The 17647-nt window shown below is 40.0% G+C and overlaps 2 protein-coding genes across 12 annotated transcripts in view; both read left to right on the forward strand.

Annotated features, from left to right (window-relative positions):
- Positions 1-4865, forward strand: part of wdr47a (WD repeat domain 47a) — a 73205-nt gene extending 68340 nt beyond the window's left edge. For all 5 annotated transcript variants that reach the window (XM_020527785.2, XM_048602189.1, XM_048602190.1 and 2 more), the window contains 3 exons: positions 2553-2684; positions 3865-4083; positions 4704-4865. In XM_020527785.2, coding sequence (XP_020383374.1) covers positions 2553-2684; positions 3865-4083; positions 4704-4849 — 497 coding nt within the window. In that variant the 3' untranslated portion in view covers positions 4850-4865. The remainder of the gene's footprint in view (positions 1-2552; positions 2685-3864; positions 4084-4703) is intronic.
- Positions 4866-16800: 11935 nt separating this feature from the next.
- Positions 16801-17647, forward strand: part of clcc1 (chloride channel CLIC-like 1) — a 45166-nt gene continuing 44319 nt past the window's right edge. For all 7 annotated transcript variants that reach the window (XR_007263090.1, XR_007263089.1, XM_048602199.1 and 4 more), the window contains exon 1: positions 16801-16907. The gene's annotated coding sequence lies outside the window, so the exon portion shown is untranslated. The remainder of the gene's footprint in view (positions 16908-17647) is intronic.

Raw genomic sequence — 17647 nt, forward strand, 5'->3', positions numbered from 1 at the left:
TGCGTGAGACATTAGGATTTTCGGAAGACTCCTAGAAATAGGTAAGTTGTGATAGAAATAAATTCATTGTTGGAGTACAGGGTGAGCAAATGTGAGGTGCTTACTTAGGTAGCAGAAACGAAAAGTCAGGTTACTTTATAAATGGTAAAAAAAAAATTTTTTAAAGTATCATCATTTAGAAAAATTAGACAGTCCTTGTACAAGAAACACAAAATTAACACGCAGGTTCAGCAAGGCTTTTAAGGTTTGAGAGAAATTCCTGGTATGTCATGGTTTTGTTTTAATTCTCTTGTGGGACATGGGCATTGCTAGCTGACCGGAATTTATTACCCATCCCTAGTTGCCTTTGAGTAAGTGATGGGGATCTGCTTTCTTGAACCACTACAGTCCACATTCTGTAGGTTGACCAACAATGCCCTTAGGGAGGTACTCCAGGATTTTGACCTAGCAACAGTGAAGGAACAGGATCAAATTTTCAAGTCAGGATGGTGAGATGCTTGGAAGGGAACTTGCAGATGGTGCTGTTACCACGTGTCTGCTGCCATTGTCCTTTGTGGTCATGGGTTTGGATAGTGATGTCTAAGGGCCTTTGGTAAATTTCTGCAGTGCATCTTGTAGATTGTGACAATGTATACTGAGTGTTGGCAGTGGAGGGAGTGGATGGTAGTGGATGTGGTGCCAATCATGTGGGCTGCTTTGTCCTAGATGGTGTCAAGCTTGAGTTTGTTGGAGCTGCACTCATCCAAGAAACTGGGAAGTGTTACATCACATTCCTGACTTGTGCGTTGTAGTTGAACAGGCAACAGGCTTTGGGCAGTCAGGAGGTGCGTTAATCTCTGCAGTATTCCTAGCACCTGTTGATCTTTGATGAAAGGTTGAATGCAATGGGTGTCTGCCATTTGGGATTTAGGAGAATGAGGTGATCTTGTTGAAATTTCCAAGATTATGACAGGTCTTGACTGCGTAAAGGCTAAGAAGCTATTTCCAGAAGATTCCAGACTGGAGAGAGACTAAGATGAGTAGGAATTTCTTTGGTCAGAGGGTGTCACCTTTTGGAATTCTCAACCCCACACTACTGTGGATTCTAAGCTAGTGAATATTTTCAAGGCTACAATGGGTTGATATTTGAATTCTCGAGGCACCAGGGAATATGGCGATTGAACATTCCTGTACCATCCAAGTCTGTGTTTATGTTAAGAGGTCAGATTCTGCATTAATAGCAGGAATGTTTTCAGCAGCAACCATGATTATTACACAGTTGAAGTACTTCTCAGTGCAGAAAAGGTACCACTATTTAAACTTTATGTCAAATGATAGAAATGTATGGAATGTTGTTTGACTGTATTTGTTTCTGATTTTGTAAAGTTTATGTTCCAGAACATGTGCATTGTATCTAAAATATTTTTTCTTTTGGTACGTTTAATTGTGGTCAATTTTTTTTGTGAACAATCTGAAAATCGCATCCAAATAGATCTCCCATCGTTCTTGGTGGGTCCTTGATATATTATGGCCACAGTGTTCAAAACTTTGAAAATGTAATTTGAAGGTTTTTGTTTGGAAGAAGATATAAATGGTACATGATGAGTTGTGAGCTTCTGAGTGTAAATAAGTCCGGTTTAGAAAGGAAAGTAGAGACTTCAAAGGCCCATCCAGAGTGTTTCCATAAGTGTTCATTCAGCTTCATTGTGACAAATGGTTATGCATGCGAGAAAAGATTATATCCCATCTATCATATTACATTTGTAAGTTTCACTGTGTCAGAGTTTTTGGTTTTTATGAATTTTAAGTCCTGGAGGATTATGTTTTGTGAAGCATGGCAACATCTTGTTTAACTTTGTAACATAATGGATGATTGTCTTCACCAGTGCAAACATTTAGTAATTCAGTTTTGGGTGACTATATTTAATCATGTCTACTTTTTGGGCGTGTCTGTCAGGTTTTCATGATTGTGTAAGACAGATATGTGAGATATTGCTCACATGTTAATTGGACATTACTGGTTTAATGTGGGCAAAATCTGAGACAGTGTTTTCAGAAAATCTGCTAGGCATCAAGGAATAGAGAGTCTCCATCTGCTAAGTTGATAATTCCATATGGTTTGTGAATGATATCTGAATAATGAAGAAAAAAATACTTATTTTGTACTATCATCTTCTTTGTTTGGATTATAGTATCCCTCACACGCTATGATGCATTGTTGTTCAGGTTTTTTTTATGGTTCTGGAGTAAAATCTTATTTAGCATGCAGTAGATCAAAAATAATTTTGTTAAGTTGAAAGCAGATGCTACGGGAGAAAGGGTGGACAATTGGCAATATCATTCATCGGGTTAAAGAAAAATGCTTTCTTCAGTTTGCAAGAACTACTTTGCATCTTTTCTAGCTCTGGTTAGCCAAATATGAAAAGGGATGAATCAAACATAATTCTCCATCTCTTGATGATGTCTGATGTTGAAGTTTGTTCTGTTTTTGTAAACAAATAAATATACATTTCTTTTATAAGTGGCCACCATAGCTTGGATTACTTTAGACATCAATGTTGTTTTGTGACTAGGTCATATTCTAGCACTGTATACTTGGGGAGGATGGATGATTGCATCTGGCTCACAAGACAAGACTGTAAGGTTCTGGGATCTGAGAGTGCCAAGCTGTGTTCGTGTTGTTGGAACTGCATTTCATGGATCAGGTAAGTGTAGGTCTGCTCTTGGTGATTGATTTTCATTTGAGAAAAAAAATGGAGCAAAAGCCAGCATGGTTGAGTCTGGTATAGTCACTAGGTAAAATAAGGTTTACCATTCGTATCCAACAAAAATTACTGACTAGGCATAAGGGCAGCTCTCATTATTCAATTTTAGTCCGTCATTTGCACTAATTTTATGGCAAGCATTTTACATACACTTGTGCAATTCAGGTAAATGTATTTTGCATCCATTTTTCCTTAAGAAATATCCATCATCATTCAGCAATAAGAAAGTAGAAGACTTGATAACCAAAGAAAGCGTTCACATTCTATTGTCTTACTACACAAAACTTTTTAAGCATATTGCCATTGCACTAATCTAATACAAATATCAAGATCACTTGTCCAATGATATCTACAATTCGCTGCTTAGAAATGCAATTAGCCACATGCAGATTCACAATTAGCCACATTTGGCTGGTGGCTACTGTATTGGAAAACAGAGTCCGGAGTTTCTGTTGGAGTGCAATGGGAAATTATACTTGAATTAAGCTAGAAATTGTCAGTTTTGCTGATGTGAGGTTACATTGAAGTTTCCACACAACTTATTGCATAAATTTGAACATCATATCTCCTATTAATCATTGAAATGAAGCATTTGATTGTAATTGATTGAAAGATGGTTCAAGATTGCTGAGTTAAACTTTAAACTAGAAATTTGAATTAATTTACAACATTCATGATTTTGAACTCCTCTAAGAAATCACAATTTTGTGTAAGGGGAATGATCCCAATTTCTCCACTCTATCCAAGTATCATCACTGGAACCATTCTCATAAATCTTTGTCTGCATCATTTTCTAATGTCTTCAAGCTGATTGTGTCCGATTCTGGGTACAATACTCCAGTTGAATCTGAAGTGGTGTTTTATAAAGGTTCATTATAATTTCCTTGCACTTGCACTTGCAGCCTCTGTTTATAACACCCAGGAAAGCATATGATATGCCTCCAGGTCTGTTACTGCATTTTTAATTGTAACCTTTGATTTATATTGCCCCCTCAATCTTCCTACCAAAATATATTACTTTGTACTGTCTTAAGTTTGATCATAGAACTGAGCCAATTTATACTCTTAGCATAGTTAGTACATACCACTTTCGGATCATTGTATAACTTTCATTACACAGGCAGTGCTGTTGCTTCTGTGGCTGTAGACCCAAGTGGAAGACTCCTAGCCACAGGTCAGGAGGATTCTAGCTGCATGCTTTATGATATCCGAGGAGGCAGAGTGGTACAAATTTACCAACCACATGGTAGCGATGTACGTTCGGTGCGGTTCTCCCCAGGAGCTTACTACCTTCTTACAGGATCTTACGACACTACTGTCAAAGTAACTGATTTACGAGGTAAATCTATTATGAGCTGTAAGTTGAAAATATTTTACAATGGTCTGTTGCTTTTCACTTTAAGCTGATTGATGCATTTATGAAGTTTTTAATATCTTTATTCACTTCTGTCTTTTTTCTCTTGCACCCTTGCTACTAATGGTAGAGAGTTCTAGTTTTGGTTGCATGGTTTGTGGCAATAAATATAATTAGGATCATTTTTGGTATGTAAGCCAATTTGTGCTTGTTCAGTATTCATGTTTGACGTTCAAGTGGAAATATCTAATAAGGATCAGAAATTAGCTGACACTATTTGAAATAGCCACACCTTAGATGGCATTAGCTAACTGTGAATAGTCTAGGAAGTGACAAAGTACATTCTGGGTTCATATGGTTCATTTTGCCCACCTGGAGAATCCAGTTTCTTATTATTTGAGGTTTCAATTATTTACATTTGTTTTCAAAGTAGTTGCATTGTTGATTATTTGTTGTAGTTGAATAGCTATGAAACTTGGCGTATGGATATATGTAACTGTAAAACTTCAGAAAAAGTATTGGTTATCAACTAGCATGTTACACGTTAACATTTGCAAATTTGTCCTAATTTGCTGCAATTAAATGCTTTAACTTTCTTCCCATAGGAGATCTAATAAAACCACTTCCGACAACAGTAGTCGCTAAGCACAAGGACAAAGTTATACAGTGTAGATGGCACACTGAGGATCTATCTTTCTTATCTTCATCTGCTGACAGGACAGTAACTCTCTGGACTTACAACAGCAGTTGATTAATTGATACCAATGCAGACAAAGCACAATTGTAATTGTAATCCAAGAGCTGAAATTTGTTGGCATTGCTGTATGTAACTGACCAGTAGAACGTATGAGACAGCAAAGTCAATATGTGCTGCTGTTCAAGCTAATTGGAACTGCTGTCTGTGTTTGTATTATTATGCTGTGCTTGGATCTTCCACAATGATCATGCTGTCACTGACTTCTGTCGCGAAATGTAACACAATGACTGAATCAAGTGAGGCAAACATTCATTTAGTATTTATGACATTCCTTATTCATTGTGCCAGTATCTAATGTAGAAAACTGGCTGAGTATTATAGATCAAATTATTGGTTATGTATGTTGATTTTACAATACGCCGAAAGGTGAATATTCACTTAATCAACCTAAACATGAATTTATTCTGATGTAGGAAGTATTAAAGCTAGCCATTTTGATAGCACAAGATGGTGAAGAACACCTGGTTGCAGAACATTTCAGACAGAACTGCTTTGCTTTTATACTTCATGTAGCATGGTTTTCCATTGTATGTGTGCATGGGTAATATTAGTACAGTATTTACAAACAGGTCTGTGAAAGCTAATAAATGCTTGTGTTCTTGCACTTACAAAGTTTTAAATAACTTGTGAAATGTTATTTTTTTCTGTTTGTACATGTAATGCTTTATTTTCTATTGTACAGTTTAGTTTAATATAAATACTAAAGTATTGTGTTCATTAATATTTAACTTGCGTATTTGTGTTTTGGTTACAAGGAGCCAGAGGATATATCCTATGCACTTCTTATAGTAGTTTGTTTTCTAACCCTTGTAATGATTGAAAATTACAAAGTGTGATTGTGCAGTGTTTTCTCAATAAAAACATTTATTTACTGATGAACGTAAAATAAAGTTGTTTCATACCAAGATTAGAAAATGATGGTTCCTTCAGTTTGGTTCAATTATTTGATCAATTATGGTATTATGCAGAAACAATGATGCATTTTCCTTCCTGAAACTGTCTGCTTGTTTCTTATTCTTTATCCTTCACATTTTCGCAAGATACTTCATATTCACATGTCATGTGCTTCTAACTCCCATTCTTTTGACAAATCTTTGCTTTGCACAGACTCACTGTGTGCCCTTTGCATAAATTTGCTTGCTGATAATTCTGTTTATTTTTTCAGAACAGAAAAGTAGAAGCTCTGATTGTGCAGCAAGAACTTTCTTGGAACTTAATCATAAGATTGCCTTTTCTAGAACTGTGAATTTGGGCCAATGCACAGACATTTTCTTGTCAATTGGAAATGACACTAGTGTGGACCACCTGAAGACAAAGAAAATGTCTTGCAAGGGACAGGTTTAAGAAATAAAGTGCAAATCCACATGGTACACGTTTCCACCTTCCCTGTTTATCATTTCAGGCTGAATTACGCTAAGCCAGGCCATTAGCATTCCTCTTCAGTTGAACCCCAAATTGATCAATCTCACATTCTATTCACCCCAAGACTTTCCATCTCTAACATTGCCCAATGAAACCTTTTATTTCTTTGACATGTAAACGCAACTACACTTTTTTTTAACATCCTGTTATCTTTGTTCAGAACTTCCGGTTTAACAAATAAATTAAAACCAAAATGTTGTCTCTGTTGTGAAACCTTATGTAACTTTGTCCCATTATATTTTTGTGATCTGTTCCATTCCTTTATCTCTTTCTGAATATTGTATATTTTTAACTCCCATGTGGATATAGATATTCCAGTGATTTGTGAACTTGGATTGTAGTTAGCTAAAAGTGAAACTTGCATTGTAGGTTTGTTAATCATAGAGTAACTACTGAACAATTTAAACAATTCACACAAGCATCAAGCAATCAATAATTGCATACAACCTTAAAAATCAAGCATTTCAGAATTATAGCAGAAGAATGATCAGCTTTATCAGCTTGAAGTGTTTTTTTTAAACTGTTGAGCATCCTTTCACTCAGCAATGCTTCTTTTGATTGTGACAAGGAATATATTACAATAATTTCATTTTCATGATTTTTTTCCATTGGAGTAAAAGTTAAATTTCAGAAGTCCCAATTTGGCTATTTGCCTACCTAGTTGTACTAAGGATAAGTAGTTGGCTGACAGTTAAAAACATGTGAAACCTTCAGTAGCCAACTGATTTTGTGAAATTATCATTTTGTATCTAAACAGTTGCTTGGTGATACAGAACTTGAATATTATCCTTTCTGAAGAAGTCATATTAGAATGAAAATGTTAACTCTGTTTCTCTCTCCACAGATGTGCCACTCCTGCTGAGTTTCTCCAGCACCTTGTTTGTGTTTCAAATTTCCAGCTGCAGTACTTTGATTTTGTTAGAACACTGTAGAAAAAAAAAAGACATGTCAATACATTTTGTCTTTCATTTACCTAGGTAATGCGAGAATACCAAATTTCTAACAGTCATAACAAATTATGCTATAGGAGAAAAAGGTGCTGATTGACCGGCAAATTGATTGATTTATGAGACGTTGCTTTCTATATCTAGTATCCATGTGAAATTAGGCTGTACATTCCTCTTCATTTCTATCCATCTCAGCACTGTTTTGCCAAGTCAGTTGCTTTGAGAACTGAAGGTTTGTACAAAGCTTATTCACTTTTCTGCACATTGCCTTTCCAATTTAAACATGCAATGTCCAAAGGAGAATAGTTAATAAGCTCCTTGTTCATTTTGTTTTTCTGTGCATCTTGTCCCTTCCCTTCTGCAGCATTCCTGGTGACAGTACCTTCAGATACTTCTGTGAAGTAGGGTACAGTTTTCTATCTGTACATGCTGTCTTAGTCATCATTGTATTATTTGTCCTTTTTTTTCCTCCTGTGGGATCTAGTAAAACAGCAGACTTGGATAGATCCTGACATAGCATACAAAATAACAAGCTTATTTATGATAAAAATAAAATGTTAATGTTCCTATCAAAACAAGTCTACAGCTACCATTTAAAGTCAGCAGGATGTAGATTGCAGTCGTGATTGCTTAAAAAGACTCACTGTATTGGTGGATATCTTAGTAGCCAACACAGTTTTTAAACTGAAGAATATGCATAATGGGAGGTACTTTACCTTGGGCTCTCACAGTGGAAAAGTGGGAAACTTTCAAGTGAGCCTGGGAAAGCTATATTCCTGTGACAAAGCTTAAGCAGGAATCATAATCTGTGTAGTCAGTGGTATTTCCCTGAGGAAGAAGTATGCAAACTTAACACTCGTGGATAGATGGGACCATGGCTGGAGACAAAAACATGATACAGCAGGTGCTGAGTAAGACCCCTCTGCATTGCTGACTGTGCGTGAAAACGTTGCCCCTTATTTTCCTTTTAAATCTTTTCCCTCACCTTAAACCTATGTCCTCTAGTTTTGGACTCCCCCACCTTGGGGAAAAGACCTTGGCTATTCACCCTATCCATGCCCTCATGATTTTATAAATCTCTAGGAGGTCACCCCTCAGTCTCCAACGCTCCAAGGAAAATACACCCAGCCTATCCAGCCTCTCCCTATAGCTCTAACGCTCCAACCCTAGCAACATCCTTGTAAATCTTTTCCGAACTCTTTCAAGTTTCACAATATCCTTTCAATGGCAGGGAGAGCAGAATTGCACGCAGTATTCCAAAAGTGGCCTAACCAATGTCCTATCCAGCTGCAACATGACCTCCCAACTCCTATACTCAATGCACTGACCAATGAAGGCAAGCATACCAAATGCCATCTTCACTACCCTGTCTACCTGGCTGTCCACTTTCAAGGAATTATGAACATGCACTCCATGGTCTCTTTCTTCAGCTACACTCTCCAGGACCTTATCATTAAGTGGGTAAGTCCTTCCTTGATTTGCCTTTCCAAAATGCAGTACCTCATATTTATCTAAATTAATCTCTATCTGCCACTCCTCAGCCCATTGGGCCATCTCATCAAAATCCCATTGTACTATGAGGTAACCTTCTTCACTGTCTACTACACCTCCAATTTTGGTGTTATCGGCAAACAAACTAACCATACCTCCTATGTTCACATCCAAATCCTTTATGCAAATGACAAAAAGCGGTGGACTCTGCACCGATCCTTGTGGCAGATCACTGGTCACAAGTCTCCAGTCTGGAAAGCAACCCTCCACCACCACCCTCTGTCATCTACCTTCAAGCCAGTTCTGTATCCAATTGACTAGTTCTCCCTGTATTCCATGTAATCTAACCTTGCTAACCAATCTACCATGTGGAACCTTGTCGAATGCCTTACTGAAGTCCATATGGATCACATTCACCAATCTGCCCTCACCAATCCTCTTTGTGACTTCTTCAAAAAACTCAATCAAGTTAGTGAGACATGATTTCCCACACACAAAGCCATGTTGACTATCCCTAATCAGTCCTTGCCTTTCCAAATACACGTAAATCCTGTCCCTCAGGATTCCCTCCAATAACTTGCCCACCACCAATGTCAGGCTCACCGGTCAATAGTTCTCTGGCTTTTTCTTACCACCTTTCTTAAATAGTGGAACCACATTAGCCAACCTCCAGACTTCCGGCACCTCATCTATGTGTATCGATGATACAAATATCTCAACAAGGGGCCCCGTAATCACTTCCCTCGGATCCCACAGAGTTCTAGAATACACCTGATCAGGTCCAGGGGACTGGTCCACCTTTGTGTTTTAAGACATCCACCACCTCCTCTGTAATATTTTTCAAGATGTAATATAGATATTTATGTCCCCATGTTCTCTATCTACCATATCCTTCTGCCCAGTAAACACTGATGCAAGATACTTGTTTAGTATCTCACCCATCTCCTGCAGTTCCAGACATAGGCGGCCTTTCTGTCCTTAAATATATTGTAGAATCCTTTGGATTCTCCTTAAAAAACTACCTCATGTCCCCTTTGCTCTCCTGATTTCTCTCTCAAGTATGCTCCTACAGCTTTTTTACTGTTGAAGGGATTCACTCAATCTCTACTGTATGTACCTGACATATGCTTCCTTCTTATTCTTGACATATGCTTTCTTAATTTCTTTAATCATCCAGCAGTCCCTACACCTATCAACCTTGCCCTTTGGCCTGACAGGAACATACCGTCCCTGGACTCTACTGAATAAGAAAATTTTCTTGTCCACAAATTCATCTCTATCCAAGCCCTTGACACTACAGTAGTCCCAGTCTATGTTTGGAAAGTTAAAATTCCCAACTGTTACGACCCTATTATTCTCACAGATAACTGAGATCTCTTTACAAACTTGTTTCTCAATTTCCCGCTGACAATTGAGTGGGGGTGGTCTATAGAACAATCCCAATAAGGTGATCGTCCCTTTCTTATTTCTCAGTTCCATCCAAACAACTTCCCTCCCTAAGTACAGCCCTGTTATCCCTAATCAAAACCACCACTCCCCCTCCTCTCTTGCCCCTCTTTCTATCCTTCCTATAGCACCTATACCCTGGAACATTAAGCTGCTAATCCTAGCCATCCCTGAGCCACATATCTGTAATCGTTATAATATCCCAGTCCTATGTTCTCAACCGTGCCCGGAGTTCATCTGCCTTGCTTGTTAGGCCTCTTGCATTGAAATAAATGCAGTTTAATTTATCAGTCCTATCTTGTTCTCTGCTTTGTTCCTGTCAGCCTTGACTGTTTGACTTTCTCCTTTTCCTAAATGTACCAGTCTGAACTGTGTTTGGATCCCACCACCTTGCCCCCCTGCTTACTAGTTTAAATCCTCCTGAGCAGCTCTAGCAAACCTTCCCACCAGTATATTAGTCCCCTTCCAAGTTAGGTGCAATCTGTCCTTCTTACTGAGGTTACTTCTACCCCAGAAGAGATTCCAATGATCCAAAAATGTGAATCCTTCTCCCCTGCACCACTATCTTACAATATTTCACACACTTCTGGACAATACCCCTGTAAGTATTTGTTATTTGGGATCAGTGGCAAAGCTTTCCCAGCACAAAAATACATGTGGTTGAAGGATTTTGAGGGCAGTCTATTGCAAATTATTTTGGGATGGTTGATTTTGAAGAAATTGTTGAAGTAGCAACTTGAAACCATGATAAACTCCAGAAGCTTTCCTCCATAGATTAATGAGCATAATGTGATGTTAAGCATAAGTAAAATTAAACCTTGTTTGTAATATATTGGACATATTGCTGCAGGAAAATGATTTTGTGTTAATCCAACTAAAGTTATAAGTGATTTTGGAGATGCTGCCACTAACTGATTTGGCAGGAATGCAATGACTGGATTTGCTTTGGATCTGAGTAAGTATTTTTTGTCAGTCATCATAAAACTGCTCTTATATTTAATGCAGAAGCATGCAAAGTGGTTCTGAGAGAAATTTGAGAATCGGCGCTTCAAAATAGCTTCAGTAAATATACTAGTTCCTTGGTATTAGAATCTAAAAGAAGTCCTTGTACAATGCCATGCATTTCAATTTGGACTCCAAGAAGCAATGACATAAAACAGATAACAATCACATTTGCCTTAAAGGCATTGAAAACAATTGAGACAAGATCACACTAACTAAGAAAGGACTTCTGCTGATTGTGCTCACCTAAGATAAATTTGAAGTTTATATCTATAGTTTGAAATAAATAACCAATGAAATAAAATACTGTCCATTCGAATTAACAAGGCACTGAACAACGTTCCTGAGATTTCAAAAAAATTCTGTTATGATTCCAAAAATATTGTCAAAGGAAGTTAACACCATCAAGGAAGGCAATTGTAATGTTGGCATTTATTTCAAGAAGGCTAGAAAAGATTATTGTGTGCAGTTTTGGGCTGTGTACCTAAGGAACGATATGCTGGCCTTGGAGGGGAGTCCATAGGAGGTTTACAAGAATGACCCTGGGTTGAAGGATTTTTGATATGAGGCATAGTTGAGGACTCTGGGTTTGTAGTTGATGGAGTTTAAAAGGATGAGCTGGGATCTGATTGAAACTTGCAGAACACTAAGAGGCCTGGATAGAGTGGACGTGGAGAAGACTTTCCATTATTAGGAGAAACTAGGGCCACAGGGCACAGTCTCAGAGTGAAGGAACGATTCGATTTGATTTATTACTGTCATCTGCACTGAGATACAGTGAAAAGTGTTGTCTTGGGTGCTTTACAGGCAGATTGTACTACACAAGTGCATCTGGGTAACAGAGCAGAGAGCAGGATACAAAGTTATAGCTGCTAAGGAGGTACAAAGAGGGATCAACATTAACATTTAAGAGGTCCAATCAAAATTCTGATAACAGCGGTGAAGAAACTGTTCTTGAATCTGTTTGTATGTGTATTTAAACTTTTATTTCTTCTGACCCTTTAGAACCGAAATGGGGAGGAATTTCTTCAGCCTGAGGGTGGTTAGTCTGTGGAACTCAATGCTGCAGAGGGCTGTGGAGGTCAAGTCATTGAGTGTATTTAATACAGAAATAGTATGGGTTCTTGATCAGTAAGGGGATCAAGAGTTACAGCGAGAACACAGCAGAATAGGGGTGAGAAACTTATCAGTCGTGATCGAATGGTGGAGCAGACAGGGGAACTCAACTACCTATTGCCTTCCACTTGAACGCACCATCCTGCTCTCTGGCCAACATCTCTGTATCTGGCTTGCTGCAGTGTTCCAGAGAAGCCCAACGTAAGCTGGAGGAACAACATCTCATTTTCCGCTTGGGGGCCCAACAGCCCTCCGGACTCGATATTGAGTTCAATAATTTTAGGGCCTAAACTCTCCCATATCCCAGCCCCCTACCCCACACACCAGGCCTTGTTACCACATAGCCACCACACACCCACTGTTGTTAGTCACTAACAGTCCCCATTCATAACTATTCACCCTCCCAGCCTGATCGTTAGCAACTCCTTTGTCTGTCCAACAGTCTTTCTCTCTCTTTGGGCTCTATCCTATCGTTTACTCCCTACCCCACCCACTTATTTTCTGCATATAAACTGATGTTTTCCCAGCACCCATCAGTTCTGAGGAGGGGTCACCAGACCCGAAACGTTAACTCTGCTTTTCCCTTCACAGATGCTGCCAGACCTGCTGAGCTTCTCCAGCAACTTTGTTTTTGTTCCTGATTTACAGCATCCGCAGTTCTTTCGGTTTTTGTTCAGACTCAGGGGGACCATATGGCCTAATTCTGCTCCTATATCTTACGGTCTTATAGTCTAATCACTTGCAGTTGCTGTTTCACGCTGACAACTACTGAATCATGCTGCAATGCAACGGTCTGATAACCTGAAGTTTCTTTTGATCATTTGATCATTCAATCATGCAAAGGTACTTCAACACCATTTTGATTTTCATGATCTGTCAGAAAGGCATCGATATTCAAGGGTCAGAATCTGCTGAATTGTGGAAAGAACTAAAAGCGAAAGCTCATTCAACACACATCAGCATCCAGAGACCTCGATCTGTCCAATATAGAACAGAATTTGAATAATAGTCCAAGAGCCAAACAGATATCACAATTTAGTCTTCTGAGAAAATACCAAGAAATGTTTGTAAGATTTGGGCTACCAGTCATCCTCGGCACAGAATTTGCAGTGTCTCCTTAGACACAAAGACTTGCATGCTACTATCACTTCCTTACCCACAGTCCAAGGGCAAGGCTGAGAATGCCGTCAAGCTATTCATAAGCTCTTCACAAAATGCAAGACATCCAGTCAGAACACATATCTATGAGATTAAGGTGCAAAAACAAGCCCTGACTGCAGGAGGTGGTACATAACATCATTTCCAACAGTGGGAACATGTCCATTGAAGTCACTCAAAGCCACTCCAAGAAATACATCTTGATGACACAATGTGATGAAGCCCTGTGGCTAATGTATTTGGTTACCAAAACACGTACAAGTGCAGTGGGTCCTGGAAGCTAAAAGGTGCTCGTTGGAGATTGATCCTACTAGGTGCTGACTTGAAGTATGTATCTGAACTCTTACCCTCCCCAGTCATCTTTTGAATTAACTCGTTAATTGTCCAAAGGCAGGTCCAACTGAGAGCATCATAACCTTCACTAGAGGCAGGAGAAGGAGGCAGGCTGTGCAGCCACCCCAGACAGAACTACATTCGAAACTCTGCTATGGGCACCAATCTGATCCACACTGGCTGACCCCAACTGATCCAAGCAGTGGCAAAAATGTCAGAATTGCTGTGGCAACATATACTTTTTCTTATGGCCTGGAAGTATGGATAATGATAGTATAGGCTTCAATTTCTTTCCCACTCATGGCTAACCATGATTCTTGTCCAATCCTATCATTGGTGTATATTAGAGTTGCTACACAATCTGTGTGTCTACTGAAAATACCTTCCTTGGCATCAAGTCCTGTTGTGGAACTTGAAACTGGAGGTTCAGGTATGAGGCAGGTAAGCTGCACAGCACCCTATCATCTCCTCATAAGTAGCAACTTCGCGCATCCCCACAACCCCAAAGAGGTTAGACGTGATGACTTGCCCACTGCGAATCTGGAATGAGTCCTGAGACCTGCAAAGATGTTGAAGTGAAAATGCACTTTATCTCCAGCAACATTGTAATATTTATACTTTAAGTTGCTAAGATACAAGCTATAAAGCGTAGAATAGTATGTAAACAGGTAAATTTGCTGCGGCAATCAGTTCCACAGATTCACCACCTTTAGGCTGAAGAAATTTATTTATTTATTTATTGTCTCATGTATTTTGTTATAAAATACAGTGAAAAATGTTGTACAGTGTTGCCACTCTCCAGCACCATCAAAGGAGTACTTTTGTTGTGCAGGAAAGGTCATGTCTTACCAACTTGATAGAATTCTTTGAGGAAGTGACAAATTTGAAAGATGAGGTAAGGGCTGTAGATGTCATATACATGGACTTCAGTAAGGTGTTTGATAAGATTCCCCGTGGTAGGCTGACGGAGAAAGTAAAGTCGCATGGGGTCCAGGGTGTACTAGCTAGATGGATAGAGAACTGGCTGGGCAACAGGAGACAGAGAGTTGTAGTGGAAGGAAGTTTCTCAAAATGGAGAACTGTGGTGTTCCACAGGGATCTGTGTTAGGACCACTTGTTTGTGATATACATAAATGATCTGGAGGAAGGTACAGATGGTCTGATTAGCAAGTTTGCAGATGACACTAAGACTGGTGGAGTAGCAGATAGTGAAGGGGACTGTCAGAGAATGCAGCAGAATATAGATAGATTGGAGAGTTGGGTGGAGAAATGGCAGATGGAGTTCAATCCAGGCAAATGCGAGGTGATGCATTTTGGAAGATCCAATTCAAGAGCGAACTATATGGTAAATGGAAAAGCCCTGGGGAAAATTGATGCACAGAGAGAGCTGGATGTTCAGGTCCATTGTACCCTGAAGGTGGCAACGCAGGTCGATAGAGTGGTCAAGAAGGCATACGGCATGCTTTTGTTCATCGGACGGGATATTGAGTACAAGAGTTGGCAGGTCATGTTACAGTTGTATAGGACTTTGGTTCGACCACATTTGGAATACTGCGTACAGTTCTGGTGGCCACATTACCAAAAGGATGTGGATGCTTTGGACACGGTGCAGAGGAGGTTCACCAGGATGTTGCCTGGTATGGAGGGTGCTAGCTATAAAGAGAGGTTGAGTAGGTTAGGATTATTTACATTAGAAAGACAGAGGTTGAGGGGGGACCTGATTGAGGTCTACAAAATCATGAGAGATATAGACAGGGTGGATAGCAAGAAGCTTTTTCCCAGAGTGGGGGACTCAATTACTAGGGGTCACGATTTCAAGGTGAGAGGGGAAAAGTTTAAGGGAGATATGCGTGATAAGTTCTTTACGCAGAGGGTGGTGGGTGCCTGGAACGAGTTGCCAGCGGAGGTGGTAGAGGCAGGCACGATAGCATCATTTAAGATGTATCTGGACAGATACATGAATGGGCAGGGAGCAGAGGGATACAGATCCTTGGAAAATAGGCGACAGGTTTAGATAGAGGATCTGGATCGGCACAGGCTTGGAGGGCCAAAGGGCCTGTTCCTGTGCTGTAATCTTCCTTGTTCTTTAATCAACCTGTTCAGAGTTGCTATTCTCTGGAGCAGGTGGGACTTGAACCCAGGCCTCCCAGTGCAACTCTAATCTTGTATTCTAACCCTTTTGAAATGAATGCTAACATCACATTTGCCTTCCCAACTGCCAACAGAACTTGTACATTAATCTTAAGAGAATCCTGAAATAGGACTCCTAAGGACTCCTTCAGCTTTCTGAAGCCTCCCTGTTTAGAAAATAGTCTACAGCTCTATTCTTCCTACCAAAGTGCAAAATCTCACTTTCCCACATTATATTCCATCTGTCGCTTATTTGCTCACTGTCCTAGCCTGTCCAAGTCCTTCCTGCCCCTCTACTTATCTTTGTGTCATCTGAAAATTTAGCAACAATGCCCTTAGTTCCTTTATTCACATTGTTAATGTATAACGTGAATTGTCTTCTGCCTCCCTCCCTTCTTAAACAGGAGTGTTACATTAGCCATTTTCAGTCCTCTGGATTCCTCTCTGACTTTAGTGATTACTGGAACATCACTACCATTGCCTCCACAGTGTCCTCGGCTTATCACTCTCAGAACGCTGGGTGTAGTCTGGAAAAGCTCAGCAGGTCTAGCAGCATCTGTGATGAAAAAAAATCAGAGTTAACGTTTCAGGTCCGGTGACCCCTCCTCAGAGCACACTTTTGTTCCTGATTTAGAGCATCCGCAGTTCTTTCGGTTTTTATTTGCTGGGCGCAGTCTATCTGGCATGAATGATTTATCCATCTTGTGACCTTTCAACTTCCCCGGAACATTCTCCTTAGTGATGGCTACTACACTCACCTCTGCCCCTTGACTCTCTTTGAAGTTCTGGTTATGTTTCAGATCTCCAACCTGGACTGGTCTTTGTTTTATTCTGGTGCTGGCTAAGGAGATGGGAGGGTGGCACGTAGGACAGACTACAACTCCCAACATGCACGGGTTACCGGAAATGACGGAGGCTCAGCGCTGACCCGGCAGTTTCTAACCGTTTCCACAGCTCGAGCTGGTCCGTTTGAGTCAGAGTCACGGGCCGAGGGTGACTCGGGGAAGGTACTGTACGGTACCAAGCCTGGACGTTTACAGTGTCGTTTTTTACGGACCTTTTGTGCATATTCATTGAATATTTGCTAGGACGCGTGCTTGAGCCTGTAGTGATGGTAAAACAGACACAGCAAGAAGGAACGGTCCCTGGAAATAGGGAGAGAGAGACAGGGTCGTGGGATGACTTTTGTGGCATAGGGTTAGTGGAACCAGAAGGCAAAGGTTCATATCCCTCTGAGTTGCTTAGAGTACCGTTAGCCGTGTTGTGATTCCCGCAGACTCTTGTCAGTGGCTATGAAAGTAACTACAAATTGGGTTATTTCTGAAGAAGGGTCTAGGCCCGAAACGTCAACCTTCCTGCTCCTCTGATGCTGCTTGGCCTGCTGTGTTCATCCAGCTCTACACCTTGTTATCTCAGATTCTCCAGCATCTGCAGTTCCTGCTATTTCTGGGTCATTTCTGTCAGGCGCTGCAGAGTGCTGAAGGTTTGCGTTTAGCGAGTTGTGGGTGCTAAATTCTGCAAGTGTGATATGACAGACTGAGAGTTGTGTGGTATCCCATTGGATTGCTGGCAACCTTGAATTCCAGCAGCCTGTTAATGGTATTTGTGCTGTTGCAGACACTTGATGATACACTTGCGCTGTGTATCAAGATGCAAGTGGTGCTGTTTGTTAAATATGATAACCCTTTAAAATGCTCAATTACAGATAAAGAATTCAGATCCAGACCACAGGGAAATTATTGATATA

The sequence above is a fragment of the Rhincodon typus genome, chromosome 10, assembly GCF_021869965.1.
Source record: "Rhincodon typus isolate 14 chromosome 10, sRhiTyp1.1, whole genome shotgun sequence".
In the NCBI taxonomy this organism is placed as follows: domain Eukaryota; kingdom Metazoa; phylum Chordata; class Chondrichthyes; order Orectolobiformes; family Rhincodontidae; genus Rhincodon; species Rhincodon typus.